This window comes from Falco peregrinus, chromosome 4 (genome assembly GCF_023634155.1).
Source record: "Falco peregrinus isolate bFalPer1 chromosome 4, bFalPer1.pri, whole genome shotgun sequence".
Taxonomy (NCBI): domain Eukaryota; kingdom Metazoa; phylum Chordata; class Aves; order Falconiformes; family Falconidae; genus Falco; species Falco peregrinus.
In genome coordinates this window covers 103,283,117-103,303,218 of record NC_073724.1, presented here as the reverse complement: position 1 = coordinate 103,303,218, position 20,102 = coordinate 103,283,117, and the positions used below count along the sequence as shown (strand labels likewise).

General features: G+C 40.8%; 1 protein-coding gene across 4 annotated transcripts in view; it reads left to right on the top strand.

The window, feature by feature from the left end:
- ZC3H12C (zinc finger CCCH-type containing 12C) overlaps positions 1–16,913 on the top strand; it is a 46,703-nt gene extending 29,790 nt beyond the window's left edge. For all 4 annotated transcript variants that reach the window (XM_055802533.1, XM_055802532.1, XM_055802530.1 and 1 more), the window contains exons 3-6: positions 4,996–5,135; positions 7,974–8,208; positions 9,118–9,224; positions 9,983–16,913. In XM_055802533.1, coding sequence (XP_055658508.1) covers positions 4,996–5,135; positions 7,974–8,208; positions 9,118–9,224; positions 9,983–11,379 — 1,879 coding nt within the window. In that variant the 3' untranslated portion in view covers positions 11,380–16,913. The remainder of the gene's footprint in view (positions 1–4,995; positions 5,136–7,973; positions 8,209–9,117; positions 9,225–9,982) is intronic.
- Positions 16,914–20,102: the final 3,189 nt, after the last annotated feature.

The window sequence follows — 20,102 nt, the reverse complement described above, 5'->3', positions numbered from 1 at the left end:
ACTTCTTCCTTCAAAGACCACAAAGCACTGGAGTAATTTGTCATGGGCTAATGGAAAAAAAAATGTTTGGGAACTGTTTCATCGTCTTTGTGTCAGCACCAAAATATACATACATGTGTATATATATATATATATATATATAAAAGGAAGAAATACAGGACTGATAGAAGGCCCAGGTTACTGAGAAATACTTTGGGACAAATTGTTTCTGTGATTAGGAAATTAATAGAGCTTTAAACAAATAAAAAAAAACCAAACAAGCGATGAGACTAGTGACAAAATCAGGCTGCCAGGCTAATGAGTCACTAATATGATACAGGGTGGAAATTCTTATCTTTCTATGCTTTGGACTGAACACTGTTTTCCTCCTATGACATGATAGAAGAAAATTGTTTTGTAACTCTAAATTTACCAAGCAGATCTGTGGTTTAGTTCTGTTCTTGCTTTCAATCAATATACTTTTACGTGGGAAGTACCTTGATGCGTCCAGTTTTCAGTTTATATATGTATAAAAACCTGTATGTGTATCGCAACACACACTGTAGATGTCAGCTAATAATGTGTATTGTCATCACTGTGTGTGTTTTCTGTAGTGCTCTGTGTTGGTTTGAGTATTGCATTAGAGCATGCCAGAAGTCTTGCAACGATTGTATGTAGTCAGTGTTTTAGGAGTGTGTACAGCAACTCTTTTCAAGACAGTCAGTTGAAAATCTAGTTTGGGGGCTAGGAAGGTAACAGAAAATGAAAATGTTCTCATCAGATGTTTTATCACTTTCTGCTAACTGTCCTAGCCTAGAAAATTCTTGATTGATTTTTTTTTGCTCAGGAAGTGTTATACTGCCTTTTTTTTTTTTTCTTTTTCATTCATTTAAAAATAAAACCACAGCTATCAACAGGCCTAATATTAAAGTGGTGATTAAAAGGATCGTTCATGCATGGTATAAAAGAGAAATAGGTACTTGTTAAGGAATATACTTTATTTTCCTTCAACTAAAGGACTGTAGATTAAACATAGTCAGCAAGCAGAACCAAAGCAGTATACAATGTCTCACCCAGGGCTACAGCTGTCATCCTGACTGCTCTGAGCTTTCACATACTTCTGATAATTGGGAAGAGATTTTTAAAAGAAAGTTTCTTGACAAAGAAATACAAACAGTTACCCTCTTTTTTACAACTAATCAGAGGGGAAGAAAGTCAGAAGCAGCAGCATGATTTCAGTCTTTTCACCATATGATGTATCATAAAGCTGATAAAGCACAAAGATCACAAAAAGGAGAGCATCCAATCTGCATGACAACAAAACAGAAGAAAAGAACAAATTTTAATTGCACATCTTTTTCACAGACTTTCTCACTAGTCATTTAAATTTCTTGTAATTTGTATCCACTCAGATAGAAGCTTAGGCATGTGTCTGAAAAGGAGCGGAAAAAAAGTGAAGATTTATACGAGCTGTAAATCCACTTGCTCAGCAATGCAGAAAAGCTAGTATGCATTGTAATGCATTTCCGATTTCTGTTTTGTAGAGTTTAAATATATTTAAAATTTATGTTCTGGATGAAAGAACTTTAATAGTCTGTATTAGGCAAGAGCAAACTAAGGAGCTGAACTGCCTGGTCTTCCCTCTGCCTTTCAAAGTGTGACTTGAATTCCAACCTGATGGAAAGAGATAGGCAGGAACATCCATTTCTTTCAGAGAGGCCAGGATTTCATTCCAGAAATGATTTCTCAGACTTAGGGGAAGAAACATACTGTTATTAAAATGTCTTAACAAAACGCTTGTTCGCTGTCAGGAGTGAGAAGTGGTGTTATCCATTTGAAACCATGGAGATTGTTTAGAGTAATAACACTACAGTGATTTCAGTGGAATTTAGTAGCTGAAACAACCCTTCCCGATTGTTTTGAAAGGGATTGCAATATGGCTGCACGTGACCTGCTGATAGCATGAACAGTAACTTCTTGTATCAGGCTTTGCAAAGGAGGCCTCATGGCTGCCCACAGGGTCCTAAATGCACACCAGGAGTCCTGGTTTTTTGTTGTTACAGGGAGATGTAATTAGACTTGCCACGGCTGGAAATGCTGTTGGGCTTTTCTTCTATGCATGTGTGCATTTTAGTGTGAGATATCGGTGTGTGGTTTCAGTTCCCATTGCTGGGAAGTTATGAAATCCACAAAGATACTGCTTTTTCAGCCAAACAAGCACAAGAAAAATTGTGTAAAACAAAGCCTGGAAAAAATACTGCTATGTGTTTTATTATTATGGTGTTATTACAATGTAATAGTGTATTACATATTATCGAACAAAACAGGGAATGTATTATTGCAGAGGCCTATAACCATAGCTAAATAGCATATTGAAATACATAGATGTCTTTCTCCTGACAGTGTTCCTAATATAGCCCTATAGGCACAGAGGATGGACTTAAGCTATCCTTGGAGTACCTCATGTGTGCTGAAATCTACAAACTTTGGTTATCATGGCCAGCAACAATTGCAATATCTTTAGTATATGATTGTTTCCAGGTCCTGTCTCCAGCACCATTAGAAGCAGTAGTACAGTTCCTCACTTAAATCCAGATGATAGTAGTGGGCTCATTTCCCCCTTTTCTTTTTCTTCTTTTTTTCCCTCTTCCCCCCCCCCCCCCCCCTCGCTTTTTCCTTTTTTTCCTCATTTTCTTTTGTTAGGGGCCTGTGACCTTCAACACAGCCTCTGAGGATGATGCTTTGTGAGAGGTATTAGCCATGACTCATTCTCTCTTGACACCTAGACACAGGTGAAGGCTTACACCACCCCCTTTGCAGGCTTCTGGAATCTGGACATTGTTCCAAAACTTTTCTCACTTTTACTGTGGCACTTCATCCATTGCACAATTACTCAAACTCCCTCAAAATACAAAGGACCATAAAACAGTGCTATGTTTTAGAAAGCTGGAAATAGTAGGTACTTTAAAATGGTCCTACTGAATGAAAAAAAAAAAGTTTTTAATAAATTTCTGGTGGTTTTATTTGCCTCAAAAGCATGTTAGTTAAGTAGGAGGATCCCCATGAATATCCATTATCATATTGTTCCCTTCACAAATCACTCCACAGTGAAAGAATTGTCTTTTACTTTTCTGGAAAGCAGATTGTGGCATACCTGCTATATACAACAAGTGACAGGTAATGGCTTGCTGCCATGCTGCTGTTGTTTCTTCCGCTACACAGAGCTGTAGGGTTGCGAGAGACCTTGCAAGAGTTGGTGGTCTCCTGTGCATGGAGAACCCAGACTGTCCCAGAGGAGCCATCTGACTTGTTTTGCAAAGTGTCTGGTGAGGAGGTCCCAAAACCCATGGGCAGACTGTCCCATTGATCAGTTAGAAAGTTTTTTCTAACATAGCTTAACTGTTCCTTACTCTAGTTAAAGACTTTTCTGTCCTTACCCAGTAGGACTATGGTGGGTCAGCCGCAGCTTGCCTCACCAGCAGAACAGGAGGAACAGGAGCAAGAAAACTCATGGGTCAAGATAACAGCGATATCGTTCACCAGTACTGTTGCATGCCAAACACTCAGCTAGGGGAATTTAACTTAACTTATAACCAATTAACATAAATACTTAATTACTGATTCAGGTATTGGATAACAAAAAAGACAAACGTTAAAATACTTAGGGGAAAAAATATCTTGCCTTTCTCCAGTCTTGCTTTGCTCCAAACACCTGTCCTCCCTGCCACAGCATCACTCCAGACACCCGTCCCTTGTCATGGCTGCAAGTGGCACTCAGTCCCTTCAGAGATGCAGTGAGCAGTGCGGGGTGTTGGGGTCGGGATGGCACAGTTTTTCTCTGCTGCTCCTTCCTTCTTGCACTTTTCCTGTTCTCCACCAGCTGCTGGTTGCTGTGGGGGTGTACCTGCTCCTCCTGGAACACCTTCTTCTCTAGCCTTGATGTTCCCTCATTCCTTTCTCCTCTGCTGTGGAGCTGGCTAGAGCTGGGCATGCCGGGCATGGGGTGGCCCCTGACCTCTTCTCATGGAGGTCACCCTGCAGCCCTTTGTTACCAAAACTTTTCCTTAGACACCCAATGGTTGATCACTGTCCTCTTTTTTTAATTACCACCTGTATACTGAAGATTGTTTTCTTCTTCTACAGGCTGCCTTTTTTCTCCAGATGAACTAAATGCACTTCCTTCAGCCTTTCCCCATAGGTTTTGGTTCACTTTCTTTTGGATTCTTTCCAGTTCATCAGTGTCTTTTGTAATCCATCATACCCGAAACTGGATGTAGAAGTTGGCTGAGGACTCATCTGCCTGTGAAACATGACATAATTGCGTCTCTTGCTTTACCTCAGACAGTAATTGCCCAACAGACGCACATCTTTTGTTTTGCTTTATGTCTGATCAGTTTCTGCTTAAACCCTCTCCACAGCTTTTTTAATACGCAATGTATTTCTCCTTCTGAAGTGCAGTACTAAGCAAATTCTTAGTTTTGTTGTGTTGATTTTGGACAGTCTCTCTGGTTTGCCTAATCTGTCCTGCAGAGTGCCTGCCATCCCCTTGGGCTTGGAGACCTTCTCTCTTTGTTCAGATGGGACCTCACAGAGCTCCTGCAGCGGGAATTTGCTGTCTCTTCCCCTGCTGCCGTGCACACTGGTGCTCAGTACTCATCTGCAGCAGTTCCTAAACACACAGCACTCTTTCATGTTGGTATTTCAGGCCTCCTGCTTTCCCTCATCAGGTCTCTGTGGTGCCTGTTACACCCCATAATTTTGGTTGGGTTATGAGGGTATTTAACACTCCCTACTTAGATTTTTTCCCTTTCTTGTTGAATCTGTGTACAGATGCTAAAGATGTTTGGAAGATTTAGTATCCCTCTCCCACACCATTTTGCAAGTGATGGCAGTGTTTGGGCAAGGCTCAGTCTGACTCGCAGCTGCCTTTAGAAGCCAAGAGCACAGCTTTGAGAACTGCATTTTACTGTGCTCAGTTTATAGTCATATAATAAGGAATTTTAATGTGTGTTTCAGCCACGGGAACAAAGAAGTGTTTTCTTGTCGAGGAATCAAATTGGCAGTAGACTGGTTTTTGGAAAGAGGCCACAAGGATGTTACTGTGTTTGTGCCAGCATGGAGGAAAGAACAGTCGAGACCTGATGCGCTTATCACAGGTAAGCTCTGTTCCACCTTCGCTGGTTGGTTTGATGCTTTGCACAGTATGAGTGCTACTGCTCAGATTAACAAATCTTTAGAAATAAAACACTATTATAGAAAGTATATTTGGCGTAATGACTTCATTATGGTCTTCCAGAGGGAAGCAGACAAAGCGATGCCCTCTCCCCATCATCCTTTTCTGTTTCCCTGATAAGTTTTCCATTAACGTTGCTACTTAACTTCTTGAAGCATCTAATTGCTGTTTTTAAAATCTATTACATTCATGTAGTATTGGCAGCAAAGAGGTTTGAAATTACTGATTTTCTGGGTGATCTTTCTTGCAGTAAGCAGGTTCTGCCGGTCAGCTGTGGTGAGTCAGTGCCACACTTGGGGTTATGTGAATTATCCTGACAGAGAGGAAACAGTTCCTCTTTGCATCATTACTATGGACAAGTGAGACAGCTTTCAAAAAATTTAATTCTGAAGGTGTTTATCTAGAAGAAGAATCTGGTGTAGAGTTATTTATTTCTTGATTGGACTAATTGATTCTGTGTGAAGGCTGGAGAGTCATCCTCCCTGTGCCCTAAAGTTGAAGCAGAGGAGAATTTGGAGTTAAAAAAACCTCTAGAATTTAGGGGAGAGGGGGGATTGAGTTTTGGGGGGTTTTTTTTGTTTGCATATTGGTTTGGTGTTTTGTTTTGTTTGTTTGGGTTTTTTTTTTAACATGGCTACCTTTAAAAGGGGGGGAAGCTTTTGAGAGTAGTAGCTATAGTTTGTAAAATAATATGGACACATGTTTTGATTACCATGTGCATTTTCAAATCTGGAAAGATCTTCACAACACTTAATTTCATTTGCTTCGTTGCTACTAGAATCTATCATGTTGATGCAGGAAAATGTTTGGAAAGTTGTTATCGTCCCCTCATCACAGGCAGCGTGAAGCCTTTCTCTTGATGCCATTCTCTTTCACTGTACTAGTATTTGAGGTATGAGAAGAGCATTGGCTAAGTAATAAAGATTTGGCTATTTACATATAGATTGTGACATCTACTAGAGCTGTGGATAGGGCTAGAAGCCCCAAAAGGAGTTTCAAGAAAGTAGCAAGACTTAGAATTGACCAGGTGTCTAGCAATGAAGAATCTGTTTGCCACGGGTCATCACAGACCCTGAAAATGGGGGGAAGATCAAAGCAAGTATCTTCTGTAAAGCAGAGGTTCTTCAGTTTTCTTACCAGGATGCAGGGAGCCTCTTTGCTACCAGTCTGGTGAATTATATTGCACTGACACTCCCTTTCCAGACACATGCACCTGAAATACGCCGCCACCTGGAATTTTGAAAAAGTCTTAGATGACTAACATGAGAATGGTTCTAGACTGTCAGTATTCTTGGACTATCAGAAGCTTCTTGGACTAAACAACAGCTGCATCTTTCTTATTATTACCTGCCAATCATCGCATGGCAGATTTTTTTATTCTTTTTTAGTGGGGGAAAAAAATGACCTTCCATCACACTCTTATTCATCATTTACCATATGACAGGAGACAGGGGGTGAACCAGAAGGCTGGATTTCATGTAAAATCTTGTGCTTTTTCTATTAAGCAGATAAATGTTTGTATCAAGTATATTGCTTATATGTAATGTTAATTCTGTATTTCTTCTTGTTGGAGTCTTTTTTTTTTTTTTTTTTTTTTCCTAGATGGAACATGTTCCCTGTCAAGTTTCTTGTGCTACAAAACAGTTATTTGAGATCTCAACCATTATTAAGAGCCATGACTCATTCTTTGTGCAAGAATCTTGCGCCATTCTAGATGTTGCCTAGCTTTTTGTTTATTTTTCTTCCATAGCTTGTCTGCTCTGAGGAGAGTGATAGTTTGGAGAATCAACACAAGGGGTATGTGCCCCAGTGCTCTGTACAACCGCCTTAGTAGCCTGAGCGCATCTTTCAAAGCTCTTTGAGATGTCCAGTTTCCACACAGAGAAAGAGAAAATGCTTTTGGATAGGTGATTGGTAGACTGTGTAGGACAAGAAGGAATTACATAGAACATTAAGTGCTTACTTAGCCGGATTAAAGAAAAATCTGTTCGGATTTGATGAGACCTTATATATAAATTTGTAAACTTTTCAAGGAAAGATACATTCTGAACTATTACTGTAGGTAAAAGAACACCAAAACCACATTTGCTCTTGGTTATAGGATGACATCAGAGGTCTTTTTGGGGGTGCTGTTAATGTTTGTGAAGAGCCTGAGTGTTTGTATAGAACACGGGTTTTCTGGTCCTTGTGGGTACTAACAGTACCTTCCCTTTGTAGCCAGAGACTTTAATGAGATGGTTCCATTAACATGAGCTACCGAAATTATTTCAGTTCTTGCTGGGTACCACAAAGAGATGGAAGAGGTCTGTTTTTACCAAGGAGCTCAGTTACAGGAAACCCTTGACTATACTTGGGTGTAGCCCTCCTAGACCGAAACATTCATTAATGTTTAAAACCACCCTTTCAACTGGAGGAGTTTTTTTCATAGACATTTTGATAAGTAGTGTTTCTTTTGAACCACAGCAACGTGAACAAGGTCTCCTGTGTTAGTCTTAGAGAAATGGTGTGGAGCAGGAGGTTTTGTTTTGTTTGTGGGTTTTTTTTTAAAAAGTATTGCTAGTTGACTGCTGACTGTGACTTCATCAAATGCTTTCTGCTGGACTGTAACCATTTAAGATATGTTTAGTCCTATATGCTTGGATTTTCTTCATCAAATCTAATGTATTTGGAGATTAAACAAACATCTTTTTCTTTTCTGTCTTTTTTGTCTTTTTCTTTTCTGTCTTTTTCTTTTTTAACTTTCAATTCTTGTTCCTTGTAGATCAAGAAATCTTGCGTAAATTAGAAAAGGAGAAGATTCTTGTGTTCACACCATCCCGCCGAGTGCAAGGGAGAAGGGTGGTGTGCTATGATGACCGATTCATAGTGAAGTTGGCCTTTGAGTCAGATGGCATTATTGTTTCTAATGATAACTACAGGGATCTAGCCAATGAAAAGCCTGAATGGAAGAAGTTCATAGATGAACGCTTGCTGATGTATTCATTTGTTAATGACAAGTAAGTCATTCTTTCTTTATACATGCCACTAAAATAATTGAGGAAAGGACAGTTTGAACACTTGCATGAATTTCTTACCTTACACCCAAATCATTAGGTACCTGTAGGAAAACAGGAGGAATAGTCAGTCATAGATTTGGTCTTCTAATTAAAAGTACTCAAACTCTGGTTTTTGCTAGTGCTTTTTTGTAACAATATCTTTATATCTTTTTATGCTCTTTTTCTCCTGTGTTGGTGTATGCCAATGTATATTTGATGTATGCTATGGTATAATATTCCAGTTCTCTTTATATACTCCACCAGCATTTTTGAGTGCCCGTGGTTAGACCCCTAAAATCCTAGAGTCATAGAAAACCCATGCCAGAATGAACCTCAAGAGGTCTGTGGTTCAGCTGTCTGCTTCGATCCATCCATAGTATCTTCATACCCTGGCATACGTACCAACTGCAATTACTATTAGTGGCTTCTTTTATTGGGAAAGACTTAGTACTCTGCCAAGCAGACACTTGTATTTGAGTGCCTAAATACTGATGCAAAAGTCCCAGACAATCATGATTTTGCAAAGTTAGTTGTGGCGTTTTGAGAAATTGCTGCCCTTACTTTGATTTAGGAATTGGTGGTGTGTAGCTCTGCTTTGCCACAGAGTGGTCAGCTGAGCTCGAGTAAAGGTGTCTGAAGCAGACTAGGGGTGTCCACACAGTCTATTTCTATGACTCATCTCTCGGGCAGTACCTGCAGCAGAAAGGTGGCCTTTCAAAACAGCTCTCAAACTACTCGGGCTCAAAAATGTCAGCATGGCAGGTTATGGTGTAGAACACAGTCATGAGGTTCTTGCTCATTGCATGAGGAATATGAAGAGGCTCATTTGCTTCCATAATACTTTTTTTTTGTTTGTTTTATGCTCTATAGATTTATGCCTCCTGATGATCCTCTTGGCCGCCATGGTCCAAGTCTGGACAATTTTCTTAGGAAGAAGCCTATTGTACCAGAACACAAGAAGCAACCATGTCCATACGGTAATTTGGTTTAATTTACCAGTTTTCTGTACTGCTGGGACTGGAGACCAAGCTCCTGCTTTACTTTAATACTGCCAAAAATAAAAGCTTTTTCACAGAGGTTTTTACATTGTTGTGTTAGTCTGAGAATGGTTGAAATGCTGAGCTGATGATGGAAACTGAAGCGATTTTATTCATGTGCTAGTTAGAGAAATTTCTATCTACTAGTTGAACTAAAGGAACAACTCTATTAATCATTCATAGGAATAGATCCAAACCAGCACCTAAATTCTGCAGGCTTCAGAAAACCCTTTTCTAATGTGATTTGGTCATAAGACATCCAGGTTTTCTTCCAAAAAATTGATGGAGCTGTCTCAAGTTTAGCTATTGAGTATCCCTATGGGAACACCACCGTCTTGACTGAGCTGAAACCTGCTGGTGTTACGACTCTGTGGGACTTTCCTATTAAGTTTTCTGCTCTATATCTCCTTGGCCCAGTAGAGCAGGTGTGTACAGACATGCTGACAGCGTCACATTCAGCTCAAAACGTGGCTGATAGTGTTGGTCTGCATTCCTAGAGTACGACCTGCAGCACACTGCCACTGCCTCCTTTTCTCCACAATACAAGAGGAGATCTTAGATCTCACCCTGTCACACAAAACCATTTGCAAGATTTTTCAAATCATCAGTAAAACTTTAAATGAGGAGCGTTTCCATTGTTTGATGATTAACAGAGTTTGGTTGAAGGTTTTTTTATCTGATTATGTTTGTATTCATAGGGAAGAAATGTACCTATGGGCACAAATGCAAATACTATCATCCAGAAAGAGGAAATCAGCCTCAGCGGTCTGTAGCTGATGAACTTCGTGCCATGTCTAGAAACACAGCTGCCAAAACTACAAGTGAAGGAGGACTGGTAAAAAGCAATAGTGTTCCCTGTAGCACTAAAAATGACGGCACTTCTGAGCTGAAGCGTGCTGCTCCAAAGAGGCAATCTGATCCTAGTATAAGGACTCAAGTCTATCAAGACTTAGAGGAAAAGCTTCCCACCAAAAACAAATTGGAAACCAGGTCTGTACCTTCTTTAGTTAGTATACCAAGTTCCTCTGCTGCAAAATCCCAAAGTACTGCACCTTTAACTAACGGCCTTCCATCTGGAGTTCACTTTCCACCTCAGGATCAAAGACCACAGGGACAGTATCCTGCAGTGATGATGGCAACCAAAAATCATGGAACGCCAATGCCTTATGACCAGTATCCAAAATGTGAGTCTCCTGTGGACGTAGGTTATTACTCTATGCTGAGTGCGTATTCAAATCTAAGTATATCTGGTCCGCGTAGTCCTGAAAGGCGCTTCTCCCTGGACACAGATTATAGGATTAGCTCTGTAGCTTCTGATTGCAGCAGCGAAGGGAGCATTAGCTGTGGCAGTAGTGATTCGTACGTGGGTTACAGTGATCGCTCTTACATGAGTTCGCCGGACCCGCAGCTAGATGAGAATTTGAAGTGCCAACATATGCACTCCCATGGCCGCCTTAACACTCAGCCCTTCCTACAGAGCTACCACGAACCTCTCACACGAGTGCAAAGCTATAGTCACGAAGAACCAAAGCATCACCACAAACCTCCAGTTCCATACATGGCTGTGCATCTACAGCATCCCACAGTCGGTGCTCGTTCTAGTTGTCCAAATGACTACTCTACGTCTCAGAGTTCATCACATTCAAAGACCATGCATCTGGGGAGAGCCCTCGTGTCCACAAGAATAGACAGCATTTCAGACTCGCGTTTATATGATAATTCTCCATTAAGACACAGAAAGCCTTATTCTGGCCAAGACGGGCTTGGAAGTTGGGATAGGCAGAGTTATGGGCTGGATGCATATGGCTACCGCCAGACCTACTCCTTGCCGAGTAACCCCACACAGCCGTGTTACGAGCAGTTTGCCTTCCAAAGCTTACCTGAACAGCAGGACCAGACCTGGCGCGTACCTTACTGTGGAATTCCTCAAGACCCTCCAAGGCACCAAGACACCCGGGAGAAGGTTTACATTAACCTCTGCAACATCTTCCCCCCTGATCTTGTGAGGATCGTTATGAAGAAGAACCCTCACGTGATGGACGCTCAGCAGCTCGCTGCAGCTATCTTAGTGGAAAAATCTCAGCTAGGTTATTGAGAGATGATGCATCTTTGTGGTGTCTAGTAGTTTTCAGCTCAGCTCTAACGCTGAGGGAGGTTTGCTACAATAGCATTTGGGATCTCCTTCTCAGCAAGGAGGTTATATAGTAATCCGTTTATGTGAAATACTGTATCATGGAGTCTGTGTGTATAGCCCCATGCATCAGAAGTACCAGATATGTTTTGTGTTCTAGTCTGAAAATTTTTAAATGGCTATTTTCACAGCTGGAGAATGTTCCAGTTTAAATTTATATATATATATATATATAAAAAAAAAAAAAATGTGGTCTCTGGTTATAATCTTTGGTGCATCAGGGGTTTATATGCAGCACTTTCTATCCTTGTTACATGTTGGGATTTTTGTTTTCGTTTTTAACTTGCTGGGTCTTTGTCCTTGGGCTGCGTGGTATTAAAACAACCTGCAGAAAGAGGATTTTGCTATTTCTGGCACGCAATTTTTCAAGCCAAGTTTTTGAACTTTTTACAACACCGTAAGTGTGTATGTTTGTTTTTTGTGAGCTTTTTTGTGCTATAATCATCTTTTTATAGGAAACAAAGATTTACTACAGCACTGACTTCATTTTTTTTTTAAACAAATAATTGAGTTACCAGTTAAACAGTGAAATGGGTAACAATATATTGGTAATTTATAGTATGGCACTTTTCATTGCTTGCTTTGTTTTGTTTAAATAGTTAATTGTATTGTTGATGCATTCGATTAGTAAAATCAAATGCAATCAGACAAGGAAAAAAAATTTTTTTTTTCACTAATTTATGGGTAAGAGAAAAGCCTTATTGCCTGATTTTCAGAGGTGCTGAGAATTTGCAGCGCCTGTTGAACTGACGAGAAGCTGCAGATGCTCAGAACCTCCCCAAACCAGGCCACCCTGTTTCAGTTCCCGTGTGTTGTTACCAAGCTGTGTGTATTTCTGGTCAGTAGAAGGGGGCCTGAAATTGTAGGGTCCTGCTTAGCTGTTTTATGTGGGGGTTTTTCTTTGTATTGCTGCACAAGTGTACTGGATAAAATATGCTTTTCATAAAATATTTACCTGTTTTTAAATGAATTTAATTATCTCAATGCAATTTTGTATTTAAGATACTGTTTTGATTTTTCTTGCTATTTATCAAGGCTGGCCTGAAAAGGTTTTGTGTGTTGAGGATATGCAACATTATTAACTGCACTATGGTAATGATATTGTAGCTCAAAATAATAACTTAAACTTTTTTTTTTTCTTTCTGTTTTGCCTGGGGAGGGGAGGGTTGCAGAGAGAGAAGATACTGTTATGTGTTCCTGAAGCTAGTTTTTGGTCTGTTGCATCATTTAGGCCTGATTCTTGCCACAAATAGTGTAGTTTTAGAAACAGACAAACCAAGTCTGTTTTAGTATTAGTAAGGGATATTTCTGGTTTTAAGTCATGGGTTTTACTAGCACCTCGTAAGCTTTTATATATATATATATATACATATAATAGAAATAGATTTTGCAATTGATGTCAGATATACTTGCCGACAGTTTTAGGTTTCCATCCATTGTAATGATGTTCAGCATTAAAAAAAAAAAAAATCACAAGTTTACACTATTACTGCTGATAATTTTGGTACACTTGCTGGAATTTAAAGTAAGGCCCTGAAGAACCAGAAAGTACCTTTTACTGTTGATACAAATTGTATCTTTTTAACTGAGAACTATTTTGATTTGTAGATGTAGTAGAAACACAAATGTATAACTATAACTAGTCTTTTGGGCAACATTTTATCCCTTATTTAAAAATTAGAGATTTCAGACATAGAGTAGACTTAGGCAAGTAAAAGTAGATAGGTGTCTGTCTCAATTTCACATATTAAAAAGAAAAAAGAAACTATTGGCATCTTCTTCCTCCCTCTAAAATCTTTGTAGTGGGAACTCACTAAAATAAAGGTAAAATGCTGCCTGAAAATGATGTCCAAGCACCTTTGAATACGAAGATGTTTTCACTACTTGTGTGACACTGTGTGTTGCAGCGAGTAGGGTTTGGGTATACAGTAAATGCTTCTAAAGAGCATTGTGCTTATAGACATATCCAATAATCTGAACCATGTTCAGCAAACCAATTCAGGACGTAGTGTTCGTGCAGCTTCCACTGCTGATGTGCTGCGGGATCTGCCATTGCCTGTCCCAGCGGCGGTACCAGAGGGGCTCTATGCCATCTGTCCTGCTTTACCTGTTTAGGGAGAGGACCTCTTCACCTGTCGCAACAGTTTTTCCCTGGATTTGGATGGTCGTGATCTGTAGAGCGTGTTTTAATGTAGAGGTCGATGCAGCGCTGATGCTGAGGTTTGGACTGGGAAATGGGTCTCATCTTAGTTGTACACTAAGATTTTTTTAAATTGAATTACACTCAAGTACTACACCATAGTGTAGATGCATCTGTTTTAATAATGCAAGTATTATATTTGTGTTTTTTAATGGGTTTCTACATTTATTTTTTATGTAGGAATTTACTTCTGCCGAAAGTTGAATTCCTTTAAGCATGAACAGAAACGTGTATGTAATAGAGGCATTTTGTCTTTTTCCCTATCGCATGAGCATCAGAATGCTTCCTACCATGTACATGAAGCTGTCTGGCCTAGAGTGTTGGATCAGCAGGCTTAGCCACGTTGTTAAAACGGTGTGAGGAGACGTGTGGGGCTGTGTGCTGCAGTGGCCAGGCCTGGGTTATCATGGCACTGATTGCCTCCACATACGTTTAATGCAGTATTGAATCCCTGAAAGTGTGGTGATTGCTAGAGAATTCTTGTAATAGGTTCTGTGCTTTGTACTCAAGCACTGAAAATGCTTTAAAAGTAGAAGTCAATTGGTGGGTTTTGATGTTGTGCAATGATATGCTAGTTCCTCTTAGACTCTGTTATGTTGGGTAAAGCAAATTTACTGTGGACAAAACATTGGTGTTGGTATTTCCTTTGGTTTTGCTGTGATAATAGAGAGAATGAGGAGTTGTTTGTGAGCTCCTCCACACGGTGAAGAGATCAGTCTATGTATTTAACAGGCTTTGGAGAGGGCACCAGTAATAAACATGAACGCAATGATACTGGTCAAATACTACATTTGTCAACGTAATTGCATTGATGCAAATAAGTGAAAGTAACATCCCGTGTTACTTAAACAATAGAGGTGGTTCAGTGATACTGTCTTTGCCCCAGCTGAGTGCTAGAATTGCAGTGAAGGATGAAGTACCTTCAAGTTAGGCCTGTCCCAACACTAAGAAGAGGGCAACACTTTCCCTTTTCTTCGGTACTTGAGAGTTGGTTTGATACTTAGCAGAAACTCCCTATTTTTAGATACAGTCTCAAGCTATTACAGCTACATCAGTAATAGTATATAGATACACAGTATTTTGAATGCACATTCACATTAGGCATCTGTCTACAAATGTTTTGTACACAATATGTTGCCAATATTTAGAGTTCTAAAATATGTCCCATGGATACCTAACTTGGAGCTAAATATTCCCGGGCTATGACAGTATTAATGACTTCGTTGTCTCTTTTTTAAAAAAAAAACAAAAACAACAACCAAACCAAAAAAAACCCAAAAAAACAAACAAAAAACGTGTACATGTGCGTGTATCACACTCACAGGTACTTGGCAAGTGGGTTTAAGACTACTGTTAATAGTCTGAGGTAAGATAGGTATCTTTTCAGGTGTCCTGTTTTCTTTGGTACATCTGAATTGTAGCCGGGTTCTCCACTGTGTTCATGTGATGCCCCAAAAAGAAGGCGTGCCACTCTGGGGAAGCCCTTGAAGGAAGGAGACTTTTGTAGCCTTGGAGTATGTGGACTGTTGTTGAGCTGTTGATGATCTTCTGCTGTGAAAGTCATAGCTAACACTTTTCCAAAAATATCAAAGCTATCAGTGTAAACCAGAGTACCTCACTTGGAATGGAAAGCTGGGGGCGCTCGCCCCGGTAAGGTGAGCACCAGAGGACTGAACGCCTAGGGTGAGAGAGAGCACAGCATCTTGCTGCAGTAAGAGACTACTGAAACATCTATCAGTTTCATCAGTTGATGGTTTGACCAAGGTGTTTTTGATGTGTAAAGCTTGAAAAATGAGACACAATGCTTTCATACTCTCTGGAGCATTTAGAAAAATACCCAACTGACTTTTCATTGCTACTGAAAATTTAAAATACTGTGCAATTAAAAAGAGACCATTTTTTAAAATAAAAATAATTTAGAAATTATTTATTTTGATTTACAGTGTGACTCTTGATAATTTATTCCATGCATTATAAGGCCGTGGTGGAGTGCCATTTATATTTTTTATTTATCATAGGAACTAAAACTGCTGAAAAGAAAAAACAGTACATTTAAACTTAAAACAAAACAAAAGTCTATAGCCTTGTTTAGTTTTTTAGAAAAGGGCTGTGGTTTTATAAATGTGAAATCATGCATTTTATATACTTTGTAAACTTTAGAGAAGCATAGTTTAAGAATTTTGTTCAAATTAAATATGTATGTGCACATTGTTTAGACTAACCGTGTAACTAATCCTAAAGTCATCTGTGTTAAATGATTGTTCCAGCTAACCTTTTGCTAGGTAACATGAGATGTTTAGACTTCATCTTTACATGTTCTAGAATACATTTCATATATCTTAACGCTTTGTCAGAAACTGGTGATCTAGTCACCTGATCACACATTAAATGTCTGTTTGCATGTGAATGATCGTACCGTGTGCTGGGTTTTCCTTGCAGTGCATTACAAGGTAATACACTAGTACACATGAAGTACACAGTAGATGTTTATAAAGGCACTATATCAAATACAGCATGTTGCTCATGGTCATGGGTATGCTATAAATAATTTTCCAGCTTCCATTTTCAGGTCTTAAAGGGTTGGCATAACTTGCTCCCAGACGGAGGTGAGATCTCACTGGTGCTGGCAGGTCTTTTGGCCAGGATTGCATTTTGTGGTCCTTGAGAACACCTACAAACCAAATCTACTTGGATGCTTAAGCACATCCATCCTTGGTGTTCCAATCTACTCTTCACCTTGTAAAACAAAACCTCTCCGCTTTTTGTAGCTTTTTTCTTTTGGTCTCAGATGAAGTCTAATTTACTACATTAGGTTGGCTGGTTGGTTACTTTTTTTTATCTGCATGACATTCTTAATGAAACTGGTATTTAAAAAATGTTTTACCGGAGTATTACAGAACATCCTGCAAGGAAACAGAATTGCAGATACAGCAGCAATAATTGTGTTTTGTAGTTCTTTTTCCCCTCATTATCTCTGTACTTGTGTTGAGTAGGTGAGATTTTAATGCTGTCCTGAAGTCCTTTCTGGCAAAAAACCCCAAAACAATTAGTTAATAATGTTTGGGCTACTTGATAAAGCAATTGTCAAACTGGCTCTTCATTCCTTCACTGGTTGTTCTGTATTATTTCTGTGATGTGACTATTCACATCTTAAAACCACCTTCTAAACCATACAAAAAACCATGTACATGGATTCTGCTTTTAGAGAAAAAAAATAAAGATTCATTTTCCTCATTGATGGGCTGCTTTTGTTTCATGAAAAAAAGAAAAAAGTCTCAAGAGCAGTTAGCAGTGAGTTATAGACAGCTCTGTGTTGCAACCTGCATGACAAAACTGCTCACTTTGAGTAAATTTAAACAGAGTTTAAAACCTATAAACAATGATAGATTGTCAGTTAATTTGTAATGTAGTAATTCATATTTAATAGGCTCTTTCCCCTCATTTTGCTTACTAAGAAAACTAAAACTCTGGGGTTGAATAGCCGCATCAGTCATGTAGTAGCAGAATTTGGATTTAGACTTTGTGCCAATGGACCTGGTCTCCTTTCAAGTACTGCTACACATCTGTTCGTCTTCCATCACACAATTATGAGTGGCCTAGCTCAGAATATTGTAGGGTAAATAGAACAGAATTCAGAATAGAATAGAAACCTATGCAATAGAATAGAGATAGAGTGCAAGGATACAGCAGAAGCTGCTATAAGCTGTGATAAAACGACTGTTTGGAATACATGGAGCTGTTGAATTGTATTTTTGCACAATTGCATCACCTTCTAGGGCCAGCGTGCCAGACTTGCTGGGACCCCTTTTCTTTCCCCCCGTAGCCCCGTGTGCAGGTGCGAGAGCAGCCTGCCAGCCCTGCAGTGCAGAGCGATACAAATGCAGATGGAATGAGCAGTTGGCCTAAAGAAAAAAACAACCTAGCGTAGCATTGCCCTTCATCAGTTGTGACCACTGGTGATTTGCTTCATGCGTATGTTTCGCACAGCTGTGAGCATGTGCTGTTTTAGTGTGTCCAGCACGAGCGTATCATATGACTGTGCCTCCTTCCAGGGCGAACAGAGGTGCTGGAGTGAAACGGAAAGGTCCCTCCCCAGCAGCTGGGTGGAAATATTACAGCAGTGTACCTCCAGGGATGCTGACCCCAAAAGTCATCGTGGTGTGCATGAGCCACGGCCGCGCACAGGGCAGCAGAGCGGAGGAGTGACGGGAGGCTGCGTGCGTGTGATGTGAGGGGCAGCAGGTGCTTCCCATCCCAGGAAATACCGGTGCTGCCCGTGCCGCTGCTGATACGCTGTTCGGTGCCGGGTGGTGGCTCCTTTGCAAGCTCCAGCATGAGGCTGCCTGGTCTGTAACACACCATTTTCTGCGTGCATTGCATTTTTCTGATCTGCTACTGGACTCGGCCCCCTCGTGCCTCATCAGAGGTCAGGCAGTGCTACTGCTGGCCCAGGTGCGCCCATTGCCATCAGCTCAGCTGAGCCTTCACACTTGCTGCGTGGAAATACATCATTTTTTCTGAAGTGCTGTTTGAACTGTGGCAACTGCTTTTCAGTAAATCAATGCTTGGAGCTTGAGCAAAAAGCATGTATGTAAACAGGAGGAGGACTCGGGGTGGGTGAGCACGTCTCCAGAAAGAAAAAATGGATCGATGACCAGAGCCGAGATTTCTTTGGCTGCTGCTCTGCACAGTGCAGCGCTGTTGGTTTCTCTAGCAGCTGCTGAAAGTCTCTCTAAAGCATTTACATTGTGTTTCCACATGACAGATCCAGAAATCTTCTATTTTTAGTAGATGAGGAAATTAAATAGCATCATTTGCACACTTTTCAAAACAGTATCATATAATTCACCTGGCAAGAAAATGCAATTTTGGAGGGCAGAGGCTCCATCCCCCAAAGCACACATAAAGGACAGACTCACTTCATGGTCTCAGAGGTGCGAATTACTTCTGCTGTATTTATCAGGCTGAGTAGGGCTGGCTGAAGACCCTGTCCTGCTCTGCTTGACCTGCAGCCTCCACCCAGATGAGTTAAGATGACAGGTTGCTTTTCTTGCAAATTGCTGTTCTCTGGAAGGCGTCGCTTAGGACAAGGGCAGAGAAAAAACACGTTTCATGAATTTTAGATGCAGAAGCAAACCGCAGGTGGGAGACATGTTGATGCTATGCTGCTCCAAAGCTGAGAGCTGTAAATCCAGAGAGCTGAGGAGCAGAAGGTGGGGTTGAGCAGATGCCCAAGGCCCTGCCACAAGCATCAGCTTGTTGTCCCTGCAAAGAGTAAGAGTAACGGGGCCTGGGGCACATCCAGAGCACAGGTTGTAAGCCCAGTACAAGATCTAATTAACAGGTTATAACTTTTCTCTGTTATTTAGTTGTTTAGTACACTGAAGTTGGTTCTTGTAAAAAAAAAAAATAGTTGCTGCTTCCCTGGTTGCATTGCTTGCTTCCCTATTTGACTCCCGACCGTAGGATGCTCCAGCTCTTGGTCTTAAGCTGCGGGATGGTACCTGGTGGGGGATGCCGGGTGACCATCCTGCTCTTCTCTCCCTTGAGGGGGCCAAGCACCCCCAGAGCCCCACTGGCAGCCAGCTTTCAGCCACAAGTGCCCTAAAAATTACTTCATTACTGAACTCATTGGCTTATGTTTGTGGTTGTGATGCTGCACGCAGCTCACTGCAGCACACAAAAGTGCAGATCCACCTGCTCTGTCCCATACAGTGCATACAGCATGTCCCTGGCCACATTAAACACTGAGGGAAGCACAGTAGAAGTGCTGAAGCTGATCCTGACTGAGGAACTGGTTTAAACAGTACCCCCAGCTGTAACTCCTTGTTTAGCGAGACCTCACAGCCGCTACCACAGTCATGCTTATTCTTTATTTTTTTGAGGAAACCGGTATGCTGGATGATTCAGAGGAGTTGCAAAGAGGCAAGTGTGATTTGGGATGTCCCTGGACACCTTGGTTTCTTCAGTGGTTTGCCGGCTCAGGTTGGATTTCATTTTGTGATATTGCTTCAAGAATGCCAACCAAACCCAGCCTTTTTCTGCTCAAGACACCAATGGTGCTTATGTTGTCTGGTTTGGTCTCTTCGGATGGCAGTTGCACCACTGCCCAAGCCTCTGCACAGCTCTGAGTTCTCCTTTGGGCTGATCAAGGAAAGTGAGTTTCCCCAGTTCGGTCAAGTCTTCTAGTCCCATGAGGACCTGCTTGCCTGCATCATACAAGACAGGCTTGGCGAGTTGAGTCATTATCAGGTTACAAATGTCTCTTGAAACTGCTTCCATGTGAGCCTGACAGGCATCACAGCAGCTCCTGATGCAGGTTGATGCGTTGTTACCTCAGAGGTGAAGGGCTTCTGTCAGTCATCCTGGAGCTGAAACCTGAACTAGACAACCTGCATGACCTTGTCTAGAGGAGCTACAAGAGAGG